This window comes from Lodderomyces beijingensis (assembly GCF_963989305.1).
Source record: "Lodderomyces beijingensis strain CBS 14171 genome assembly, chromosome: 2".
Lineage (NCBI taxonomy): Eukaryota > Fungi > Ascomycota > Pichiomycetes > Serinales > Debaryomycetaceae > Lodderomyces > Lodderomyces beijingensis.
Window position 1 is genome coordinate 938,158 of NC_089971.1, and position 20,331 is coordinate 958,488.

Below are 20,331 nucleotides of genomic sequence, written 5' to 3' on the forward strand. Positions count from 1 at the left end.
AAAGAAGAATTCGTTGCAATAACTCCGATGGTGAAGAGATTACTTGGATCAGCTCTGGAGACAAAAAACCACGAATAAACATATAATCTATGCTTGGGTATATAAATATAAATATATATATGTGAACTTTCCAGAAAAGAAGTTATATGAATGCGTCTCTAGGTAATGAACTTGCCGAGTTTTTAAAGTTTATCACACTCTGATCGTAGTTCCAATTACTCTGCTCGCAAAGCATCAAGGCAAAATCTAAATTGAGTTTTGTCTCCAAGACAATCTTCACGAGTATTTCCTGTTGCACTGGCTGCAACCTTGTCTTGAGTTCGGCGGGAAGATCAGCCACAGTGGGGTTAAGAGCGGGAGCAGGAGCACCGGCACCTGCAGAAGTAGGTGGCTGTATTGGCATGGCGCCGGGTACGTTAGGTATAGGAGCTGACCCAGGAGCTGTAGTTGCAGTTTGATTCCATGGCATTTCATCAGAATAAGGTCTGACAAGCAAGAGATCGCTTGCAACAATCAAGCTTCCATTGGGGCCCGGTATCACCAAAAATGTGCGATCAAAGCATTTCTTGGCCAAGGCAGCCTTCTTGGGCCGACTATGCGAGGGGAAACGAGGTCCGCCGCGGCCCGATCCGTGCGAATCCTGAGTCTCTGATATTTCCGGTTGTGCTGTTTCTTCAAATGATCCATGGATGGTGATAACTATCCCGTTGAGCGTGGGGAATTTGCAGCACTCCATACTAAATGCGCCAGGTTTGTTTACAATGTCGTGCTTGGTCCTGGGTAGTTGTTGAAATTGTTTATAGATTTGTTCTTGGCCCACAGCCACTTTGCTCATTCGCATCTTGGCCGATGAGACACGTGCCAAGTTTCTTGAGTTGGCAATGTAGTTGCCATAGTCTGTGTTTGAACTGTTGCTATTTTCGTCAATGAGGAAAGGTTGCGATGAGTCCAACTGCATCGAGAATTGCGATTCGTTTTGATAAAGAACCATGAGACCGGCTCTGTTTGTGTCCCACAAGTTTAAGAAATTGGTGATAAAGTTTGTCGATAGCACGCGCACATCTTCATCTTGGAAAAACATCGGTTGTGGAGCTTCAAATGGGAAAGTGGAGTTGGCATGCAACACTTGTTCGTTTCTCAAGACTTCCCCATTCAAGACAACTAATCTGGGGAAGGACTTCATCAACTCCAATTTGATCAGCTGGATTTCCGCGGGGTTTGTCGTTTGCACCAAGGGGTTGTTGAAAAGTATAAGCTCGCGCAAGAAATTCAACTTGTGTCTCCACGTTTCAAATGCCTTGATCTTGGAGAATTGGTTATTCAGCAAAGAAAGATTTTGCAATTTGGGAAACGTCTGAGCCATTGAGGAAAGCGACTGCAAGTCGTTCAACTCGTTACTGGATAAATCGACACTTGCGACATCGAGTTTCAAGTCCAGTGCTATTTTCATCAACGCGGGAAAGAACTTTGAGCTCACCGAGACGCTGCCAAAGAAGCCGAGCGAGTTCAACGTGGGGTCCTGCTTCACATTGCTCAAATTCAACATTTTATTTTCCATTTGATATCGAGATTTTAAAAACTCGGTGATTGTCTCTATTGTGTTGTTGGAAGCGCCCAGTGGTTTTGTCCCCGTAATTTGATTTGACAATGCCGATGGCCCTTTAGCAAACCTCAACGATTGGCCGGCAAATTTCACCCCTGACCAATTCAAAAGTGTATTTGCTTGAGATTCATTCTTGACATACCCTTTGAGTAAACGTGTGTTATTGTCAACGCTGTAATTGGTCACGATGACTCTACATTTTCTGGAGATGAAGTTGATACACTCTGACGGACTATTGGCCCCGTCCCATCCCGCTATTTCAACGGGGTACGCGTTGGCTGCAACAAAGGAGTCGACGTTTTGCTGGTGGTCTGCAAATGAGTTCCTGCCTTGGTTACCAGGATGGTAGTTGCCATTGTATCCTCCACCTCTTCCTCTTCCACGATAACTCATACGGACTTGTGTCTTGAGAAACCGGTAAAAATGGCCTTTGAGAATGTTGCTGCTGCCGCTGCTGCTGCTGCCTCTTCGTCTTCTAGACGTTACTGGAACTATACAATGTTTGGTTCTTCACTTCCTTCATTCCCTTCGTTTTCGTCTTCGTTTTCCTTTTTTTTTCAACTCACTCACGTGACTTACAGCGTCACGTGAGTGTGTCACGTGCGTGGGTCACGTGCGTGGGTCACGTGAGTGAGTTCAGCTTGCAAAACACATCACATGCATTGAGTCAAGAACAACCATTGCTACTGGTACTGGTACAGCTACAACTACTCTAAAAACGACAAAACCACCCTATAAGCTCTTTTCATCCTCTTCCTTGACGGTACCATTCTCATGTAAAGTGCCCACAATCTTGTATCTATTTTCAAAATGTTCGTCCCAACTTTCCAACGATTCTAGCTCAATTTTGCTCAAGTTCTTCAAATCGTCAATTGGCTGGTCCAAAGGCGTCAAGACCGCGGGATCAAACGAATTGAGAGCCAAGCCTCTCGAGGCATCTCTACCGGCAAAATTCTCATATGGCCCACCTGGTCCGTAAAAAGCGGCACCCTGCGTCACGTCGTAGACTCTGTTTTTGACAGAAATGAAGATCCTGTCACTGTCTCTGCCGTTGTACTTGGCCAATGTTTTGGGAGTGAATTTGCCCTGGACAATTGTTGCGTCTCTGAGGTGTTCGCCTGCTGCTAGTGGGTTTGAGCTGCTTGCTATCTCCGTGTAGATTTTTCTAACAAAGTATAAGATGACTAATACAACGAGAATTGTGGTGATCATTGCGGCGGTGGTGGGGTGGCTCTAGCGAATATCGGTGGTGGAGTTGATAAATGAGTCTCGGAACCAAAGTATACTCCGGAGGCAAAGAAGAAGTAGAAACGGTGGAACGAGGCACGGCACGAGGAAGGCAAGGGGGGCCAAGGGGGGAAAAGGCCGGTGAGGAAAAAACGGAAAGTTCACGAGATCTGAAATGTGGAGAAGAAACGGAGCAAAAGAAGAAAACGCTGAGAGTATGCCTATTGTCATTGTATTGAGAAATATTAAGCCTCCAGTGCTTCTCCTGCCTGTTTAGTTCTACTTGAGTATGCCAAAGTATCATGGTTTTTGATTGACTCGTATATAAGAAACAGCTGGGATCTGGATCTTAGCCAGAACACACCTCAGTAAAGAAGAGAGCTTTTGGCTGTGGCCAGTTATGGCACTGCCATTGGTAATGACTTTGTTACAGTGCAAACGCAACATCTCAATTCATCAAGGGTACCAAACAAGAAAACCAAAAACAATAGAGTGTTTTGGAGATGTATGCTTTATCCCAATGTGCTCTGATGATCTCCTTTTCCGTCTCTAGGTCGTTGAAACCGCTCCACCACCACCAGTCTCGGCTGAAGTAATGAAAATGTTGAAAAACTGAAAAATTGCCATCTAAATCCAACAACTACAAACCCCTGAAAAAAATATAGAAAAATCACCTAGAACGTAGGCATTGCAACCAATGGGCAGAAACGTGATAGCACTAGATGACCTCACAGTGAACAACGTCGGCGTGTTCAAAAAGATAAACAACGTGGTGCTCGCATGCAAATACCCAGAAGAATGGTACCAGCAATCGCTCGACTCGCCCGATTCGCTAGTGCAATTGGCGTTTTACGCCGAATTGCCAGTCGGCGCAATCAAGGCCAAGTCGTTCAATAACAACATGAGCCATCCCACATTTAATGAGCTGGCCAACTCGTCCAAGATCTTGCAGAAGGCCCCCAATTGCGTCTATATTGAGAGTCTCGCTGTGCTCGATAAATACAGGGATTTGGGGATCGGGCTGCAGTTGGTGGAGTGGTTGGTGGAGCAGACTAGAAATCGATTCATTCATGAGATCATGATCCACGTGGAGGCACGCAATTCAAAGATTGTTGAATGGTACGCCAAGAGAGGATTCGTCAAGGGTGAGATTGTGGTGGATTACTATAAAGATCAAGGGTTGCAGGATCCTGATGCCTTGATTATGAAACGTACAATTTAAAACTAGAGGGGCGGGTGTGGGTGTTTACGTGTATATGTATATATAAATTCTGCTATTCAAAACTAGCTAGTGGGTAGTTAGCTAGTTCCTTCTTCATCTTCTGTGTCTGTGTTGATATCCGTAAATACATCCTCTTCCACTTCTTCCTCTTGGTCACCATCTTCTCCCTCATCTACTTTCTTGCTCTTTTTCGCATTTTTGGCAACTTCACCTCTCAATGCTGCTAATGCACCAGCTAAACTATCCTCCTCTGGATCCGATATATCGCTATCTGACTCTTCTTCTTCCTCCTCCGACTCGTCTTCACCCTCGTCGCCATCTGCTTCCGCCTTCTCCTCCTTCTTCTTCTTGGCGTCCATCATCTTTTTAATACCAGCTAAACTCTTTTCTTTCGACATTGGAGTAACTTCCAAGTCAACTGGAATGTCAACATCAGCACCAAAATAGATATTATTCTTCATCACCAATCTAAAGTTGTATGTGCCAACATTACCAACGGCTGTTGGATAGGGAAATTTAAACGTGCTAACCACAACCTTGTCACCCGCGATCCACTCTTCTTGATTCAAACTCAAATTTGAAAGATCGATATTCTCCAACAGGTAAGAATTGCTTCCTTCAACCAACTTGTTTTCCTTTTGTGCAATGAGATAACAAGACCATTTATTTCGTACTGATTGCGGGAAATATGGTGCATATGCATATGGTAATTTTGGTTGCTGCTCATTGACAATCATGGGGTTTTTCATGTATTCCAATGTTTCTTCATCCTTTAATCGCTCGTCGCTAATCTCGGGACAAGATTTCAAATTGGGCGACTTGACCAAGAACTTGACAGAAACATGAGCATTTGAATGGGGTGGAACCGAGCCATCTTCTCCCGGGACCATAATCGCAGCATCAACTACTCGAAGTGTAGGAAGCAGCCGTGCGACAGACAAGGCTTTTTCCAACTTCTTGTCGTCAGTGATCCCCAATGCGGTTTTGGCATCTTCAGCAGACAAGGTAAGGAGCTTGCCCAACTTCTTGACTGGCTGCTTAACCACAACATCTCGATCAACAAAAGGAAGCTGTAAAATGTCTTGATATTTACCATTTGGGCGAACAGCTTGGATAAGCGCTTTTTTCAAATCCTCTGCTGCGAAAATCGCTTCGTGCAACTTGAAAGCAATGGCGATATCAACCAAACCATCGATTAAAAACGGAAGTATGGCAAGCAAGTCAATCTTCTGCTGCTCCTTGGCGTTATCCAGACTGAAACTTCGATCGAAATGCGACTCAACCAAAGCTCTCTTTTCCGCCAAATTCAACGTGGGTAAAAGCTCCAGTACTTCTTCACTCTCCAAAATGTAGTCCAAAATGGTATCTGGAGTAATGACTTTTGCTGGATCTTTATCGGCGAATTTAAGAACAATGTCACCGGCAGTTCTAACATGCAACCCCTTTCTCGTGTGGTTCTTGACATTGCTCCACCACTTGCCGACAATCACCGGCAACAAGATCCCAATGAGTACAAAGTAAATGACAACCACGACAGACGAGTATTTACCCTCGACCAAGAATTTGGGCAAGGCAATCCCATGAGTTATCGGCTGCTCTCCATCAGGGTGGCCGTATCTGAGGAAATTTTCCCTGGTGGCTTCATCAGTGAGAGCCTTGTAAGCGCTGGTCAACTTGATATACTCCTGCTCCATCTTGAGTCTCGCCTCCTCCGTTAAATCTCTAGGCAATTTATCCGGGTGGTATTTCAACGACAACTTTCTGTAATGGCTCTTGATTTGCTTTTCACTAGCAGTAAACGAGACATCCAAGATCGTGTACGGGTCAAACATACCGGACATGTCCCCTTCTTTAGTCAAATACTTTGCAATGTAAACAACAGTGGCCCATCCAACAATCAACACGAGCAAAGTCTTGTTGAAAATTTTCAGCGATCTTTGCTTGCTCTTGTATGCATTGATGTTGCTTAAATTGGGGACATTGATACTGGCGGAATTCTCCTTGATCGAGCCCTTGATTGCGGCATTGACCTTGTCGGGGTCTGCTGAAACTACCCTCGTGACATAAGTTATCGTCATCGGTATCAAAATAAATGACAATATCGCCAAAACAAAGAATGGCCACGTCTCGCCTTCTTCGTCATAATTATATTCTGACATGGTCTATAAAGCGGTGGGGAGGATGAAAAGGGGATTGAACTATCGGAGCAGCGTCTTTGTATCTTGTTCTTCTTCGTCCTGCTACTGATCTCCATATGAAATCAACTCTTCTGTACTGTTGGAAAACTATTGAGCGTAAAAATTTAAACCGGTTGACGTGTTTCACGCGCACCTGCCACCATCACCATCAAGAGTGAATGTGGTAGCATTTTTTCAAACTACACCAGGGTTCAAGTCACCCTCTTGACCACGAAAGATATATATATGTATTTCATATGACATTAAATAACTAATAATAGTAACTAATGATGGAATAATCTGATTGGATTCTCCACATAAACTATATCATTAGCATCTGCTGCGCTGAAAACAGCCTTGTCCATCACAGATCCGCTTGGTGCAGCAATGAATTTAACACCCGATCTTGCTGCTCTGTAAACATTGTCTGGGAATGGGAAGAACGCATCAGAGGACAATGCGACATTATTCAACTTGCTCAACCATTCTTTTCTCTCTTCTGGGGTCAATGGTTTGGGGATTTCCGCGAATTTGGATTCGTATTCCGATTTCTCCGGTTCATCGGTTGGAATCTGGTTCGATACATACAAGTCGATGGCGTTGGACTTTTCGGGTCTCTTGACTCCCTTGGCCCATTTGAATCCCAATACTCTAGGATGTTGTCTCAACCACCAGTTGTCTGCTTTGTCGCCGGCAAGTCTGGTGCAGTGTATCCTAGATTGTTGACCAGCACCCAAACCGATCACCATACCGTTTTTAGCATAACACACAGAGTTGGACTGGGTATATTTCAAGGCAATTGTAGCAATGGTCAAGTCGATTGTGCCCTGTTCGGTCAAATCCTTGTTTTTGGAAACGATTTCCTTGAACGATGAACCTTTGATGATGGCGTCGTTTCTCTTCTGCTGCAAAGTGACACCATACACTTGTCGGTTTTCCAAGTTTTCAGGAGTAAAGTTGGGGTCAATTTGCAAGACACAGTATTTACCGCCTTTCTTCTTTTTCAAGAGCTCCAAAGCTTCGTCTGAGTAGCCAGGTGCAATGACACCATCTGAAACCTCTTTAGAGATGATTTGGGCAGTTGGCAAATCAACAATGTTGGAAAGAGCAATAAAGTCGCCAAACGACGACATTCTGTCGGCACCTCTAGCTCTGGCATAAGCGTTAGCCAAGGGGGACAAGTTTTCGATATCTTCAACAAAGTAAATCTTCTTTTCAATGTCGGACAACGGCAACCCCACAGCGGCACCAGCGGGGGACACATGCTTGAATGAAGCGGCAGCAGGCAAGTTCAATGAGGCAGACAATTCCTTAACCAATGGCCACGAGTTTAAAGCATCCAACAAGTTGATGTAACCGGGAGAGCCGTTAAGGACCTTGAATGGCAAGTCTCCCTGGGAAACAAAAGCCTGTGCCGGTTTCTGGTGGGGGTTGGCACCATATCTCAAGGGCAATTGGGAAACGTCTTCTGCATACTGTTTTCTGAAAAAGTCCGAAATGGCCACGTCGTAGTCGGCAGTGTGTTCAAATGCCTTCAACGCAAATCTGTTTCTGGTCTCCGTGGTGATGTTGCCATCTTTCAACTCCTCCAAAAAGCCAGAGTAGTCCTTGGGGTCCGACAAGATGGTGACCCTCTGGTGGTTCTTGGCTGCGGCTCTCAACAAAGTGACGCCTCCAATGTCAATCTCCTCAATTGCCTCGTCAACTGTCACGGCAATCTTTGACACCGTCTCCTTGAAAGGATACAAATTGCACACGACAAAGTCGACTTTTTCAATGCCCTGAGCTGCCAAGTCTTCTTCGTCGCTCTCCAAATTTCTAGCCAAGATACCCCCATGGACGGCTGGGTGCAAGGTCTTGACTCTGCCACCCAACATCTCGGGAGCATGCGTAATCGAGGAAACGTCTTCAACTGGGAACCCGGCCTCACGGACCAATTTGGCTGTACCTCCAGAAGCCAAGATCCTGACATTGGCAGCAACCAACCCTTTGGCAAGATCCAAGAGCCCCGTTTTGTCGTAGACGGACAATATGGCTGTTTGCTTGTGTTCACTCATGACCTTGACAAGATGAATAGGAACTAAAGAAATGTGACAACGACGACTACGATTGGTGGGATCGATTGCTTCAATGAGTAGTGACTGCTCTTCCAGCTAGTGTTGAAAAGATTTTTTTTTATGTAGTTGTCCAGTGTATGCAAGATAGTGAAAAAAAATTAAAACCACCCCTTATTACGGCGAATAGAGAGCCAAGTGTAATTACACCAAGGAAGAAGTAGTAGATGGTCAAGTTTGACTGATCTACTCAATTGGATAGAATACCTACAACCTAGCTTTCGAGGGTGGGAGACAGACTCTATAAAACAAGGCTGATAGAGAAGGGGGAAAAATTGTAATGATCTAATGAGATGACGGCTCGATAGAGCCATGGTCTTCCCCCCCCCCCCCCTTTCCTTGAGCCCGCCTAAGGTTGATTGCAATTTCAACAAGTTTGACTTCTTTTCCCCTCCTACCTTATCATCAAATGAGCGCTAGCCGTTTTGCCGCAAACCGGCGGGCCAAACACACAGGCTCATCCCATTTCGAAAAGCAATCGTATCACGTGACCGCCCAACAAATCGAAGCCATTTTATGTGAGCCCCTGCTTCTAGAGATGAGAGTGGAAATGCATGCCTACGTAAAAAGTTGACCAGATTTGTTTTCACCCGGACCTAATTATGATATGAACTATGTGTATGTATGTATATTTGGAGTGAGTATCCAAAGGTTATACACTAGCCAAAGAGCAAAAAAAAAGTAAAGCGTGCAACAAGGCGCTTACTTTCTGTATCTCCACAAGGACAAAGTGTTGTGCTTCTTCCAGGTGTGTCTTCTACCGGCTCTGGTCTTGTTGTACAAGTGGCCCTTGTTGATACCTCTAGATTTCTTACCAGCAGAAGTAAGACCTCTAGACTCTCTGTGTTTGTGGACAGCGTTGGCGATCCATTGGTATCTTGGGTCGGTTCTGATGGCCTTGTGTTGAGGGTCAACTAAAATGACCTCGTAGTACTTGTAGGTGGAGTCTTGGTTGACCCAGTACGAGTTCAAGACTCTCAAGTTAGCAGCTCTTCTGCCAACTCTTTCCTCAGCAGTGGATCTCAATGATCTTTGGTATTTCAAGTGGTTGACACCTTGGTTGGTTGGCTTTCCGTAAGTAGCACCTTTTGGAACAGGTCTCTTTCTGCCACCTCTTCTGACTCTGATTCTGTAGATGACAAAACCTTGCTTAGCCTTGTAGCCCAATCTTCTGGCCTTGTCTGGTCTCGAAGGTCTTGGGGCTCTGTGGATGACGTTCTTTTGTCTGTACTCCCAGCATCTGACCCTGTAAAGGAATCTCATAACATCGGATTGCTTCTTTCTTTGCAATTCTTCCAAGTATTTGTAGGCACCCATGGCTGCGTCTGTGTCTTTGGTTGGTTAGAAAGGGGGACTGTCTATCAAGTGTAGATTTTTTTTCACCTTGTCTTGAAACTTTTTGTTGTTTTTTTTTTCAACCAGTCTCTGTCTACGAGAGATTGTATGTGTGATTGTGTGTGCGCGCAAAGAGTAAGAACTGACTACAGGAACGCTTGTCTTTAAGTACACATTCTGCGTAAAAACCAACGCTTAGGGTCTTAGCATTCTCTATCCTTCAGTCTACAGCTCCTAGTCATTGGCTATACTGGAGACTATGTAAATTTACTCTGTTGCTGACCAGCAGCTCGTGTGGATTGGTCTTTGACGAGTGGTACCAAGATCTCTCGATGTTGGCGCTACCGGATATTTCGGTCTAAGCCCTAAATTGGTCACGTGCACAAATCGGCACGTATTGAAAAGTCACGTGATGTCAGATGAATACGTTTACTGCACATCTCCACTCACACAACTTGACTTTGTAGATCCCAATTCCATACTTGGTGGTAATATGACTTTTCACTAAGCTTTGCCTGTGGTCAGTGTTGAGTGACTATATGTTTAAAACAAATTGGGTGTTTTGCTTCTTCCTCCAAGAATTTGGTGAGCAACTGTTGCAAAATATTAGCTCAGTAAAAGAGTGTCTAGGTAAAAAACAATAGGTAGAGTTCGCCCAAGTATATCAGTTTGCTGTTTTCGACAAGAGTGCGCAATTGCAAGTTTACAAATAAACAAAGCGCACTCACTTTAGATGGCTCTCTTGCTGGACCACTGTAAAGCAGTTGATGTTTGCCCAATATAGGTTTGATCTCACCCCACCTTGAAACTCTGCGGGCCTCGAAAGCGCAATTTTCCCGATTGGGAGTAGGAATATGTTTTTTGTGTAAGTCCCCTATAAATAGATTTAGAGAGAGCGAGAGGAAGAGAGGGAGATGAGATGAGAATGACAGGTGAATGGAAAAGAGTGGAGCAACAACTTGCAATAACATCCACCATCATGACTTTGCAAGACATTCAAGAGCTGACTTCTGTTGTGGGCAATAACGATTCAGAGCTTTTGAATGGAAAAGAAGCGAGTGAATGTCAGATAGCTGATAAAGATTCACAGTTGCAGGAAAAGGGACGCCCATCGGATGTGAATGCACACGAGTCGGCCCATGGACAAGTTTCGGGTGCAGCTGCTGGAGTCGAAACGGAAACGCATCCTGCAAGCAGCACTGAAGAAGAGAGTATTGCGTATGTAAAGGAGGAAGAGGCAAAAACAATTACCACACTGCGAGAGGACGAGACCACGGCACAGGGCATCGAGGAAATGACCCGCAAGGGCAACGAACAGGTGGGACATCAGAACATACAAACCGCTGGGCCCGAAGCCATTCAAGAGATGCAATATAAAGCACGGGAGAATCGAGATGAGGAAGTTGAAAACGCTTCTACGGGTGTACAGACTACTGTAGAAGAACCCATTACAGAAGATTTGCCAGAGAGCGGTCCAACTGCACATAGTGGTGACATCAGCAATCAACCAGATGAGATCGAGATCAAGAATACGAACACGAACACGAATGAGGAAGGTATTGCAGAACAAGAAACGCTCAAACACAGTGAAGTTGGTAGTGAGAGTATACCTCTGGTGCCCCAAGCCACGAGTCAAGATCACCTCGAAATTGCCGAGGAGCAGCTAGAACAGGCAGAGCAGGCAGAACAGGCAGAGCAGGCAGAACAGGCAGAACAACTAGAGGTGCTTTCGGACGAGGAAATCGACGTCGACGATATTTCGAGCTCAAGTGATGGCTCCAGTGACACCGAAGATAGCCAATCTGAAAGTGAAAGTGATGAAAAACAAGAAGGTGTGGCCAATGGGGAAAACGACAACGTTGACGACGAAGAGGACGATGTCATTGATGGACCTATCAAGTCCGTAAACGAAGTCGAGGAAAAGGCCCCCGTCTTGCCCGAAAACTATAAAATCCCCGAAAGTGCCCCCATTGAGATGATTGGCGAAATCACGGGCCTTGTGGATAACGCAATTATAATCCGGGCCAACACCTCGGGGAAATTCCGAGTCTTGAAAGAAGGCTCGATCTTCTGCTTTGAAGATAAAACCGCCATTGGACCAATGTACGAAGTGTTTGGGAGAGTGCAGCAGCCCGTATACAGTGTCAAATTCAACACGAAGGAAGAGTTTGACAAGTTCAAAGACTGCAAAGGTAAACCTGTTTATTACGTGGTTCCAGATTCACAGTTTTTGTACACCGATACCATTAAAAATGTAAAAGGCACTGATGCCAGTAACTGCCACGATGAAGAATTGCCCGCCGATGAACAAGAGTTTTCCGACGATGAAAGCGAGCTTGCTGCTAAACAAGCAAAGAAGAAACGGAAGAACAATGAAGGTAAAAGAGTCAACACCGAGAAGAAGAGCGAAGGGCGCCATTTTGCTAAAAGACAGCATGTTATGGACTATAAACCCATAAACAACACGGCCCCGAGTTCGAGACGATCAAACCCCAGGACGCATGAAAGCCACACCGCTGCATACATCCCCAATCCAGACCAGTACCAGTACCCACTGAGAAATCACCAGGATATGCATGCCCAGTACGCTCCGTACAATTATAACCAGCAGGCTGCACAGTATGGCATTCCGCAAAATCCACAGACGTTTCAACCTCATTCGTCGCCAGCAGGATACCCCTATGCTGCCAATCATCATATCAATAGTGCTAATAACAATCAGTACCCTCAGTCAAACCCACCACCTCCTCCTCAGCATGCCCCTTATCCTTCGCATCCTTACCAAAATATTGGCCAAAATGCGTACCAACCAATGATGCCAGCAAACCCATATGAGCAACAGCAAATTGCTCAACAACCTGGTCAAACTGCAGACCCAGCCCAGCTTGCCCAGTTGCAGTCTTTGCTCATGCGACAGCTTCAAGAATACCAAAACCAACCTTATCAATGGCCACCAAACGGAAGACCCAATCAGTAAAAATAAAAAGAAAAAAAAGAAAAACAAAGCAAATGTGTATATATATAAACATCTGTATATATATGCATTGTGGTATATAACAGGTCTATGTAATGGTATGTATTGAAACTATATACATTTATGGTTACGAATCACGTTGATTCTAAGACCGCCTCTGCCTCTTTCAAGGCAAATTCCGGGAATCCCGCTTGACGAGCAACTTCCAAAGCGTGAGACCGCTCGCTTATCCCCTCTCGTAAGGTACGATCAATAATCAACGGACCGCTATCCTTTTCAGTATTCAATACCCTCGTCTTGTAAAACAGAAGCTTGTCCTGATTGACCCCCTTTTGATCAAGCAACTGCTTCAACTCCTTGGCAAAATGGGTCGCAAAAAATGTCCTGCACTCGCAAATCTGGAGCAAGCTGATCAAGGTTGCGTACGCGATAGCCAAGCCTTCTTTGCCGCTGGTGCCTCTGCCCACTTCGTCGACAATCGCCAACGACTTGTTGGTTGCATTGAGCAAAATGGTGCTCGTCTCAATCATCTCCACCATAAATGTGCTGAGGTCATTGTATAGATCATCCGACGCGCCAATCCTAGTGAATATCTTATCGACAATGCCGATGGTGGCCTTCTCCGCAGGCACGAACGACCCAATTTGTGCGAGTATCACCATGAGGGCATTCTGGCGTAAAAAAGTGCTCTTACCACCCATGTTGGGGCCCGAGATGACCCACATCTTGCTGTTTTTATTAAGTTTCGCGCTGTTGGGAACAAACATTTGTCCAGCTGCCTTGAGGCCCGAGTCAACCACGACATGCCTGCCTTGAGTTATGTCCAAGGTGGGAGTCCTGACTATTTTCGGACACACCCAGCCGTGCTCCTCGGCGAGAACCGCGAACGAGGAGGTGACATCCAAAAAGTCAACCACTTTTGCCAATGCTCGAATCTCGGAGGACTTGTCTGCTACCGCGGCCTTTAACTGGGCAATAATGTTGTTTTCGCATGCTTTGATCGAGCCCTGGATGTCCATGATCTCATGCTGCAAGTTGACCCATTCCTTGGGTCGGCACGCCAAGACTTTGGCCTTCTTGTAGACCACGTTGTCGGCTTGCAATTCAGCAACGGAATCGGTGGCGGCCGGTTTGGCGTTGATGAGTAAAATGTTGGACCAGCGTCCCCACTGCTCTCTTTTCGTCACAGTTGCTTTCGGATCTTCAATTAGCAAATCAGCAAGTATACTTGTCTTGATATTGTTTTCTTTCTCCTCCAATTCTCGAAGCTCGTCATAGAGCTCTTTCAATTTGGGGAGGTAATCACTCCTGATTCTAAAGCTGGGAGCCTTGTCTTGTTCTTCCTTTGTGCGGTACTTGTCGATAAAGGTGTTTGAATAGTCAGCATCATTCAACTCCTCATTCTCCTCCGCTTCAAGTTGTGAACCCTCCACTTCTTCGTTGGAATCCAAAATTGCCGGTGAATCATCTATAATCGCACTCGAGATGGTGCATGCCACCTGTTCCGGCACGGCAAACTCACCAAGTAGCCCTTTGAAAACAGCTAAACCCTCCGGGTCTTTCCCATACTCATCTAGCAAAGTCGACCTGAACAGCTGCAAATCTGTCAATGCCACCGCTACCATTTTCAAATTGTAGATGTCATCGGCACTTCCAACCAATATCTTTTGCAAGAAACGAACAATGTCGGTGCTTTTTTGCAACTGCTGGCGGGTGCTTAAGGTCAACTGCTTATTTTGCGAAAAGCATTTGACAAAGTTTTGCCTGTATTCAATCTCCAGCACGCTCGTCAGAGGAGCTTCTAGCCACTGACATAAAAGTCTGGAACCAGAAGTAGTACGCGTTCTTCGTATAGAAGACAACAATGTCCCCGTTGAGGAACTTCTCCCCAGCGTTGACCTTTCCGTCAACTCCAATGCTTCTCTAGTTCTCGCGTCCATTTGCAAGCTATTTCGACTTTGGAAAGTCGATGGCAAGTCCAAAAGCATCGTCACGTCAGGCAAGTTGACGCTGATATACGACGACGCGAGATTCAACGCCGCCGCGCATTCTTTGCTCAAACTTTCCAAAACTTTTCTCACCGTTTGGAAATTACCCTTAAACTGGAGCTTGTGGTCCCCGTGTATTGTCTTGTGGTACCTGATGAAAAACCTATTCAAAATTTGCAACGGAGGGTACCACTCTGCAAGCTCCTGGTTCGTCAACGAGTACTCCTTTGAGATCAAGATCTCGCTGGGACTGATTCTCGATAAATCCGCCGCCAAGTTGCTCAAGGTTGTCCCTTGCACAAAAGACTCCCCCGTGGATATGTCGATCCAAGATAACCCGACACTCATGTCAGGATTCGCGGGAAACTTGGTCATGTTTGGTGGAAAGTAGATTGCCGTTAGGTAGTTGTTTCTCCCGTAGTTCATGAAGCTCTCATCGATCAAAGTCCCCGGTGACACGATTCTCGACACTTTTCGGTGAATCAAGTTTTCCATGGTCCGGCTCTGAGAGTGGCATTGGTCAACTATCGCCACGGACACCCCGTGGTCTTGGATTAACATCTCGGTGTATTTTTTGATGTGGGCCACGGGAAAGCCTGCCATGGGGATGGTAAAGTCGGCTGTCCTTTTATAGGCAACTTTAAGTCCAAGTTTCGGCGCATAAGTTTCGGCTTGGTCGAAATGTAGCTCGTAAAAACTGCCAATCTGAACTAGTGTGACGCAGCCTTGGTTTGAATCCATGAGGCGCTTGACGGAGTCAAACACGGGAGTGAAGGATGAGCTGGCGGGAGATCCCTGGGCATTTCTGCCTTGACGACCACCCCTATCCCAACTTTCCAAGGACTTTGCGGCCTTTGTCTTTGTTTTTGTCTTGGACTTGGGCTTTGACCTTAACTTGGACTGGGGTTCAGATTCAGATATGGATTTGGATTTGGAAATGAATACAGACGCGCTTGTCCCGAATGATCTGCACCATATTCGACAAAGCCCCACTTGTATCAGTCTTTGCATCACCAAATGAAATACTATACTCTTTGAGATAGAGTCATAGATCTTTCTTGGATCAAAAGGAAAGAAAAAGGACTGTTTCGAGCTCCGCCGTGGAGTGTAAAAGTCAACCCATGCTGGGGATCTCGAGCTGAAAAATTTGAGAAGTCAACTGAAACACGCCAAAAGTTACACAAAATCACCCCGATTCAGACACCGAGATGAGCCGCACATAATGAGGCTGAGGCTGAGAAAGAGACGAAGAGACAGGAAGAAGAGTACCCATATGGGTTGGTTGAAAGTGAAGATAACGTTCGAAAATGTTTATTATACGGCCAAAGATACTTTCAGTCACCCTCACCCAGAATCCTGAACCAGCAGGTAGGAGCAAATACTTCACCTTTTTCGAGTACTTCTCCTGACTGCGGCAGGACGACCCAGCGATGCTCCAACTTTACTAGGTCTTCTACCAACAGCGGTTGATTTTTCGAGTTCTGCTTTAGATGGTTTATCTTTTTCTGCTCCTCGCGCTTTTTTAGGATCTTCCTTAAGAGGGCTTGCATCTTTATCCTTCTTTATCTTCTGTTTTTCCTGTTCCTGTTCCTTCTCCTGCTCTTGTGCCCGTTCCTGCTCCTGCTCCTCACCGTCATGGTCATTGTTATCGTCATCGTCATCGTCATCGTCATCGTCATCGTCGTCGTCATTGTCGTCATCGTCGTCGTCGTCGTCGTTGTCGTCGTCGCCATTGTCCAGGTCAGAAGACTCCTGCGCTTCGCCTTCATCTCCTCCTCCCGCATCGTCGTGCGTCTCGGATCTTGTTCGCCTTCGTGTTGCAGGAGACACCACGTCGGCCTCAGTATCCGCGGCTTTAAGCTTGAGTCTTGGAGATTTGGTGGCTTCGGGTGCATCGTCGCCGAACTTCGCAGCCAGCCGTGTTCTCTTTCGTGAAGGTAGCACGGGTTCCAAATTGGCCTCTGATTGCGTGCGCTTGCGCCTGGTGACCATCCGCGCAGGCGTGCTTTCAGCGGGGGTTTTTTCAGCACCTGTTTCCTCCTGCTCCGAAGTTGCACCTTGTTCGGCGTCTTCTGTCTTTGATTTCAGCGGGTGAGTCTCTGTTTCGTCCGGTGCCGGTGTCGCCTCTGTTGCCTCTGTTTTGGTCTCGTCAGCGCTATCGGACTCATCAGCTTGATCCTCAGTAGAGGCAGCGCCACTAGCTGGTTGCTGTCGACTCGCCGCTTTGCGAGGGGCACGTTTGGCCACAGCAGTGCCCTTCAGAGCGCGTCCTCGCCTTTTCCACGTGCGTGGCTGAGGCTCCTCGGATGGACTCTTTTCCTTCCCGACTTTCGTCGATCGCTCGGAGTCGCTGTTTTCGTCGTTGCTGGAGCTACTTTCGTTGTGACCGTTATTATCATTATTATTCTTGTTATTGTTGTTGTTGCTGCTGTTGCTACTGTTGTCACTTGCTTCATCTGGAGTGTCTGGGCTCTCCTCGCTGCCATTGTCTTCAATTGCATCAAGCTTTGGCAAGTCATAAAGTTGTTCGAGCTTCTGCCACACGTCGGACGCTGTAAGCGGCTCTTCATGAGCAACGCCTTCTCCGTTTATCTTGCTTATAATCATCTCCACATTCTGATGCTTCTTCTTTCCCGCAGGCTTGTAGTCGCAGATCAAGCTGAATAGAAGCACTTCTTCCTCGGTGGTCCACCCTCGCGCTGCTTTCTTGGGTGGGGGTTGGGATTTGACTCGTAGCACAACCATGGCGAAAGTGACTTTTTGTCTATAGGACTCAACCAAGCTTCTCTATGGAAACACTTCTGGATATCGCAAAAAAAAAAATTCACAGTATGGTTGACTCCAAGATGATGCAATTGCTTCTGTCTCTTCCTTCTAGTATTTCTCAAAGTTAGACTCGGAGCAGTTGTGATGGTTATGGTGATGGTGGTGGTTGTTGTTGTCTCGTGCAAGCGTGTTCCAGGAACCTTGCAGTTGCGAAAAGAAGCCCAAAAAATTTTTTTCAGTTTTGAAATGATTGGGGACCGAATTTCTTCAACATAATCGACAGGATTTCAAAAGCCAAAGCCCAAGGTCTAACGCCAGCATATAATAATGCCACGGAAGTTGGATAAAGTGTCCCACTTGATGCGTGGTCAAGTGGGGATGTCCATGAACGTTCAGAACTTGTTCAACCTTTACCGAAAGAAACCGCTCAGCTACCACGGCAAGACGCTATATCAGCAGAAATGGGCAGCCAAAGCGGAAACGAGGGCGTACCACGGAGACCAGTTGAGAGAAAAGAGGTTCAAAAAGGTGTTGTTTGAGCCCGAGCTCAAGACCAACTCTCAGTTGGATGCATCTTTGAAAGGAGAAGATGTCGCGCCGACTCCAATCACTTTGCAAACGTATGCTGTTCTCGAGAAGAGGTTGGAGTTTGCTTTGTTCAGGAGTATGTTTGCTTCGTCGGTTAGACAGGCTCGTCAATTCATCCTTGGTGGCTATGTCAAGGTCAACGGAGTTACGATCAAGCATCCTTCGTTCCCATTACAGAGCGGAGACGTATTTTCGGTTGATCCCGAGCGTGTGCTCTTTGCCTTGGGAAGAACAAAGCCAAACTTGAAAAAGGCAATCAGGGTGGATAACCAGCAGATTGCCGCTTGGAACGCTCATGTTAAACTTGCAAAAGCCAATCCGGAAGAGTTTTGGAAAAAGCAACAAAACAAGCTTGCCTCTTTGGACGACGTGGCCAATCTCAAGTTGCAGGAGAGAGAACAGAGAAAAGAGCTGGTACGGGATAAGGAAATGAAAAAGAAGCAGAATGAAACAACCAAAAACACGGTTTTGAAGGACATTGTTCTTCTCGGCAATGCCGCTGCTGCCGCTGCTGCTGATGCGACTGCGTCTGGTGTCTCCGTTCACACATTCGAAAAATACGGGAAAAATGCAGATAGCAAGTGCCTCCAGGTTTACCAGATGCTATTGGAAAACAAAAGCCCGCTTTTGGAGGACGCTTCCGACGCAGCCATCGACAAGTTTTTCGCCAAGGATGTCGAAAGGACGCCAGACGAGACCAGGTCGGTGAGAAAAGTCATCTCCATATTGAAAGAATTGGAAAAGAGCGAATGGGACAGGATACGGGGCGCTCAAGACGAGTTTGTCGACAAATTTTACCATCCTTCTTTGATTGAGAAGCTCACTCCAAAGCCATTGTTGGATGCAGAAAAGATACTAGAGGACCCGTCGACTGCAAAAGTCGACTTGCAATGGCAGAAAGGTCTCTTTGGCAGAAAAGACCCTTCAAAGTCATACTTTACTCCATGGACTCCACGACCATTTCTCGGCGCGTTTGCCATCTTGCCCTCCCACATTGAGGTCTCGTTTGATACCTGTCATGCCGTGTATTTGAGGGACCCCGTTGCCAGACCTGGCCACTCAGAAGTTATATCTCCTTTCCCCGACCATGTGCATGAAAGAGCTTACATGTATTATATCAAGAAAGGTGCTTAATGAAGAAAAAGGAAAAACAGAAATCAAACTTGTACATATCTATATCTGTCTATATACATATAGAAACTTTTTTGAAGGGGTTACTTGTGAAAATGTTCTCCAACTGTAGAAATGCTTTGAATCCCGGACGCAAGAGCTTATACCAGGAAACATCATGAAATGATGAATTGAAAAAACAAACAAAAAAATAAAACAACAACCTAAATACCAAAATACGAACAAGAAGAAGGGAGTTTTGAGAAAAGAACCTGGATCTTGGTTTTGTTTCGACATGACTCGTGTCACGGCAAAGTTACTCCGCCAAGCGCGGAGTATTTCACCACTACTACCCCCATTACTCAGGGCAACGCGAGATGCAAGGTTGGCTCAATTGGAGTTGAAATGGATCAAGGAAGAATTGCTCTCTTCAGAGTGGGTCCGTGCTGTCGCTTTGAGAAGCCGACTAGTTCCGTTGCAATACATATTAAAGTCTCAGCCGTTTGGCGAGTTGTCCATAGTATGCCGCAAGGGAGTGTTGATTCCGAGATGGGAGACAGAGGAGTGGAGCACCAGGTTGTCTGAGATCTTGGCTCGAGACACGCAGCACGATGAGTTGAACGTTGTCGATGCGTGTTCAGGATCCGGCTGCGTGCCGCTTTTATTGCATCACTTGCTATCACTGAAATTCAAATTGAACGTTGTGGGCTTTGATATCGCCGATCGAGCTGTTGAGCTAGCGAGGGAAAATTTGCAAGTTTACAAGTCGAAACACCCAAAGTGCTCGTCGCTCAACGTTGCGTTTGTCAAGCGCAGCGTATTCGATCCAGATTTAGTCCACCAGCTACCGGGCCCCAAAGAAATTGACCTTGTCACATCGAATCCACCATACATCCCTGCTGCAGACTACAAAAAGTCGATGCAAAGGAACGGTGTCGAGAGGTCGGTCAAACTACACGAGCCCAGTTTGGCGCTAGTTGGCGATAACGAATTCTACATCCACTTGGTACGAAATCTCGTCGAGCCTTCTCAAGCCAAAAGTTTTGTGTTTGAGCTTGGCTACGATCATCAAGCTGAGTGCGTGCGGAGTCTACTAGATCCCTCGGTTTGGGATGTTGGTGTAATGTACGACTCGTGCTCCAAAATCCGATGCGTGGTTGGTTGGAAAAAGCTGAGCAGGTTTACAGATCTCAGAGAGCTATGCAATCTAGTTTATTAAGTTTATCA

At 46.1% G+C, this 20,331-nt stretch overlaps 11 protein-coding genes across 11 annotated transcripts; 4 read left to right on the forward strand and 7 right to left on the reverse strand. All coding sequences in view use genetic code 12, as the record gives it.

Annotated features, from left to right (window-relative positions):
- Window positions 1-142: 142 nt before the first annotated feature.
- LODBEIA_P15570 (uncharacterized protein) lies at window positions 143-1,996 on the reverse strand (the record flags this gene model as incomplete). Its single annotated transcript, XM_066971458.1, has 1 exon — window positions 143-1,996. The coding sequence occupies one exon, from the start codon at window positions 1,994-1,996 to the stop codon at window positions 143-145; it is 1,854 nt and encodes a 617-aa protein (XP_066828495.1).
- A 339-nt stretch (window positions 1,997-2,335) lies between these two features.
- Window positions 2,336-2,815, reverse strand: LODBEIA_P15580 (uncharacterized protein; the record flags this gene model as incomplete). The annotated part of the gene is made up of 1 exon (XM_066971459.1): window positions 2,336-2,815. One exon carries the CDS (start codon window positions 2,813-2,815, stop codon window positions 2,336-2,338), a length of 480 nt encoding a protein of 159 aa, XP_066828496.1.
- A 712-nt stretch (window positions 2,816-3,527) lies between these two features.
- LODBEIA_P15590 (uncharacterized protein) lies at window positions 3,528-4,052 on the forward strand (the record flags this gene model as incomplete). Its single annotated transcript, XM_066971460.1, has 1 exon — window positions 3,528-4,052. One exon carries the CDS (start codon window positions 3,528-3,530, stop codon window positions 4,050-4,052), a length of 525 nt encoding a protein of 174 aa, XP_066828497.1.
- Window positions 4,053-4,129: 77 nt separating this feature from the next.
- LODBEIA_P15600 (uncharacterized protein) lies at window positions 4,130-6,211 on the reverse strand (the record flags this gene model as incomplete). The annotated part of the gene is made up of 1 exon (XM_066971462.1): window positions 4,130-6,211. One exon carries the CDS (start codon window positions 6,209-6,211, stop codon window positions 4,130-4,132), a length of 2,082 nt encoding a protein of 693 aa, XP_066828498.1.
- A 302-nt stretch (window positions 6,212-6,513) lies between these two features.
- Window positions 6,514-8,286, reverse strand: LODBEIA_P15610 (uncharacterized protein; the record flags this gene model as incomplete). The annotated part of the gene is made up of 1 exon (XM_066971463.1): window positions 6,514-8,286. The coding sequence occupies one exon, from the start codon at window positions 8,284-8,286 to the stop codon at window positions 6,514-6,516; it is 1,773 nt and encodes a 590-aa protein (XP_066828499.1).
- Window positions 8,287-9,045: 759 nt separating this feature from the next.
- On the reverse strand, window positions 9,046-9,660 carry LODBEIA_P15620 (60S ribosomal protein eL15; the record flags this gene model as incomplete). The annotated part of the gene is made up of 1 exon (XM_066971464.1): window positions 9,046-9,660. The coding sequence occupies one exon, from the start codon at window positions 9,658-9,660 to the stop codon at window positions 9,046-9,048; it is 615 nt and encodes a 204-aa protein (XP_066828500.1).
- Window positions 9,661-10,657: 997 nt separating this feature from the next.
- On the forward strand, window positions 10,658-12,655 carry LODBEIA_P15630 (uncharacterized protein; the record flags this gene model as incomplete). Its single annotated transcript, XM_066971465.1, has 1 exon — window positions 10,658-12,655. The coding sequence occupies one exon, from the start codon at window positions 10,658-10,660 to the stop codon at window positions 12,653-12,655; it is 1,998 nt and encodes a 665-aa protein (XP_066828501.1).
- A 131-nt stretch (window positions 12,656-12,786) lies between these two features.
- On the reverse strand, window positions 12,787-15,651 carry LODBEIA_P15640 (uncharacterized protein; the record flags this gene model as incomplete). Its single annotated transcript, XM_066971466.1, has 1 exon — window positions 12,787-15,651. The coding sequence occupies one exon, from the start codon at window positions 15,649-15,651 to the stop codon at window positions 12,787-12,789; it is 2,865 nt and encodes a 954-aa protein (XP_066828502.1).
- Window positions 15,652-16,023: 372 nt separating this feature from the next.
- On the reverse strand, window positions 16,024-17,385 carry LODBEIA_P15650 (uncharacterized protein; the record flags this gene model as incomplete). Its single annotated transcript, XM_066971467.1, has 1 exon — window positions 16,024-17,385. The coding sequence occupies one exon, from the start codon at window positions 17,383-17,385 to the stop codon at window positions 16,024-16,026; it is 1,362 nt and encodes a 453-aa protein (XP_066828503.1).
- A 348-nt stretch (window positions 17,386-17,733) lies between these two features.
- On the forward strand, window positions 17,734-19,128 carry LODBEIA_P15660 (mitochondrial 37S ribosomal protein uS4m; the record flags this gene model as incomplete). Its single annotated transcript, XM_066971468.1, has 1 exon — window positions 17,734-19,128. The coding sequence occupies one exon, from the start codon at window positions 17,734-17,736 to the stop codon at window positions 19,126-19,128; it is 1,395 nt and encodes a 464-aa protein (XP_066828504.1).
- Window positions 19,129-19,399: 271 nt separating this feature from the next.
- LODBEIA_P15670 (uncharacterized protein) lies at window positions 19,400-20,323 on the forward strand (the record flags this gene model as incomplete). Its single annotated transcript, XM_066971469.1, has 1 exon — window positions 19,400-20,323. The coding sequence occupies one exon, from the start codon at window positions 19,400-19,402 to the stop codon at window positions 20,321-20,323; it is 924 nt and encodes a 307-aa protein (XP_066828505.1).
- Window positions 20,324-20,331: the final 8 nt, after the last annotated feature.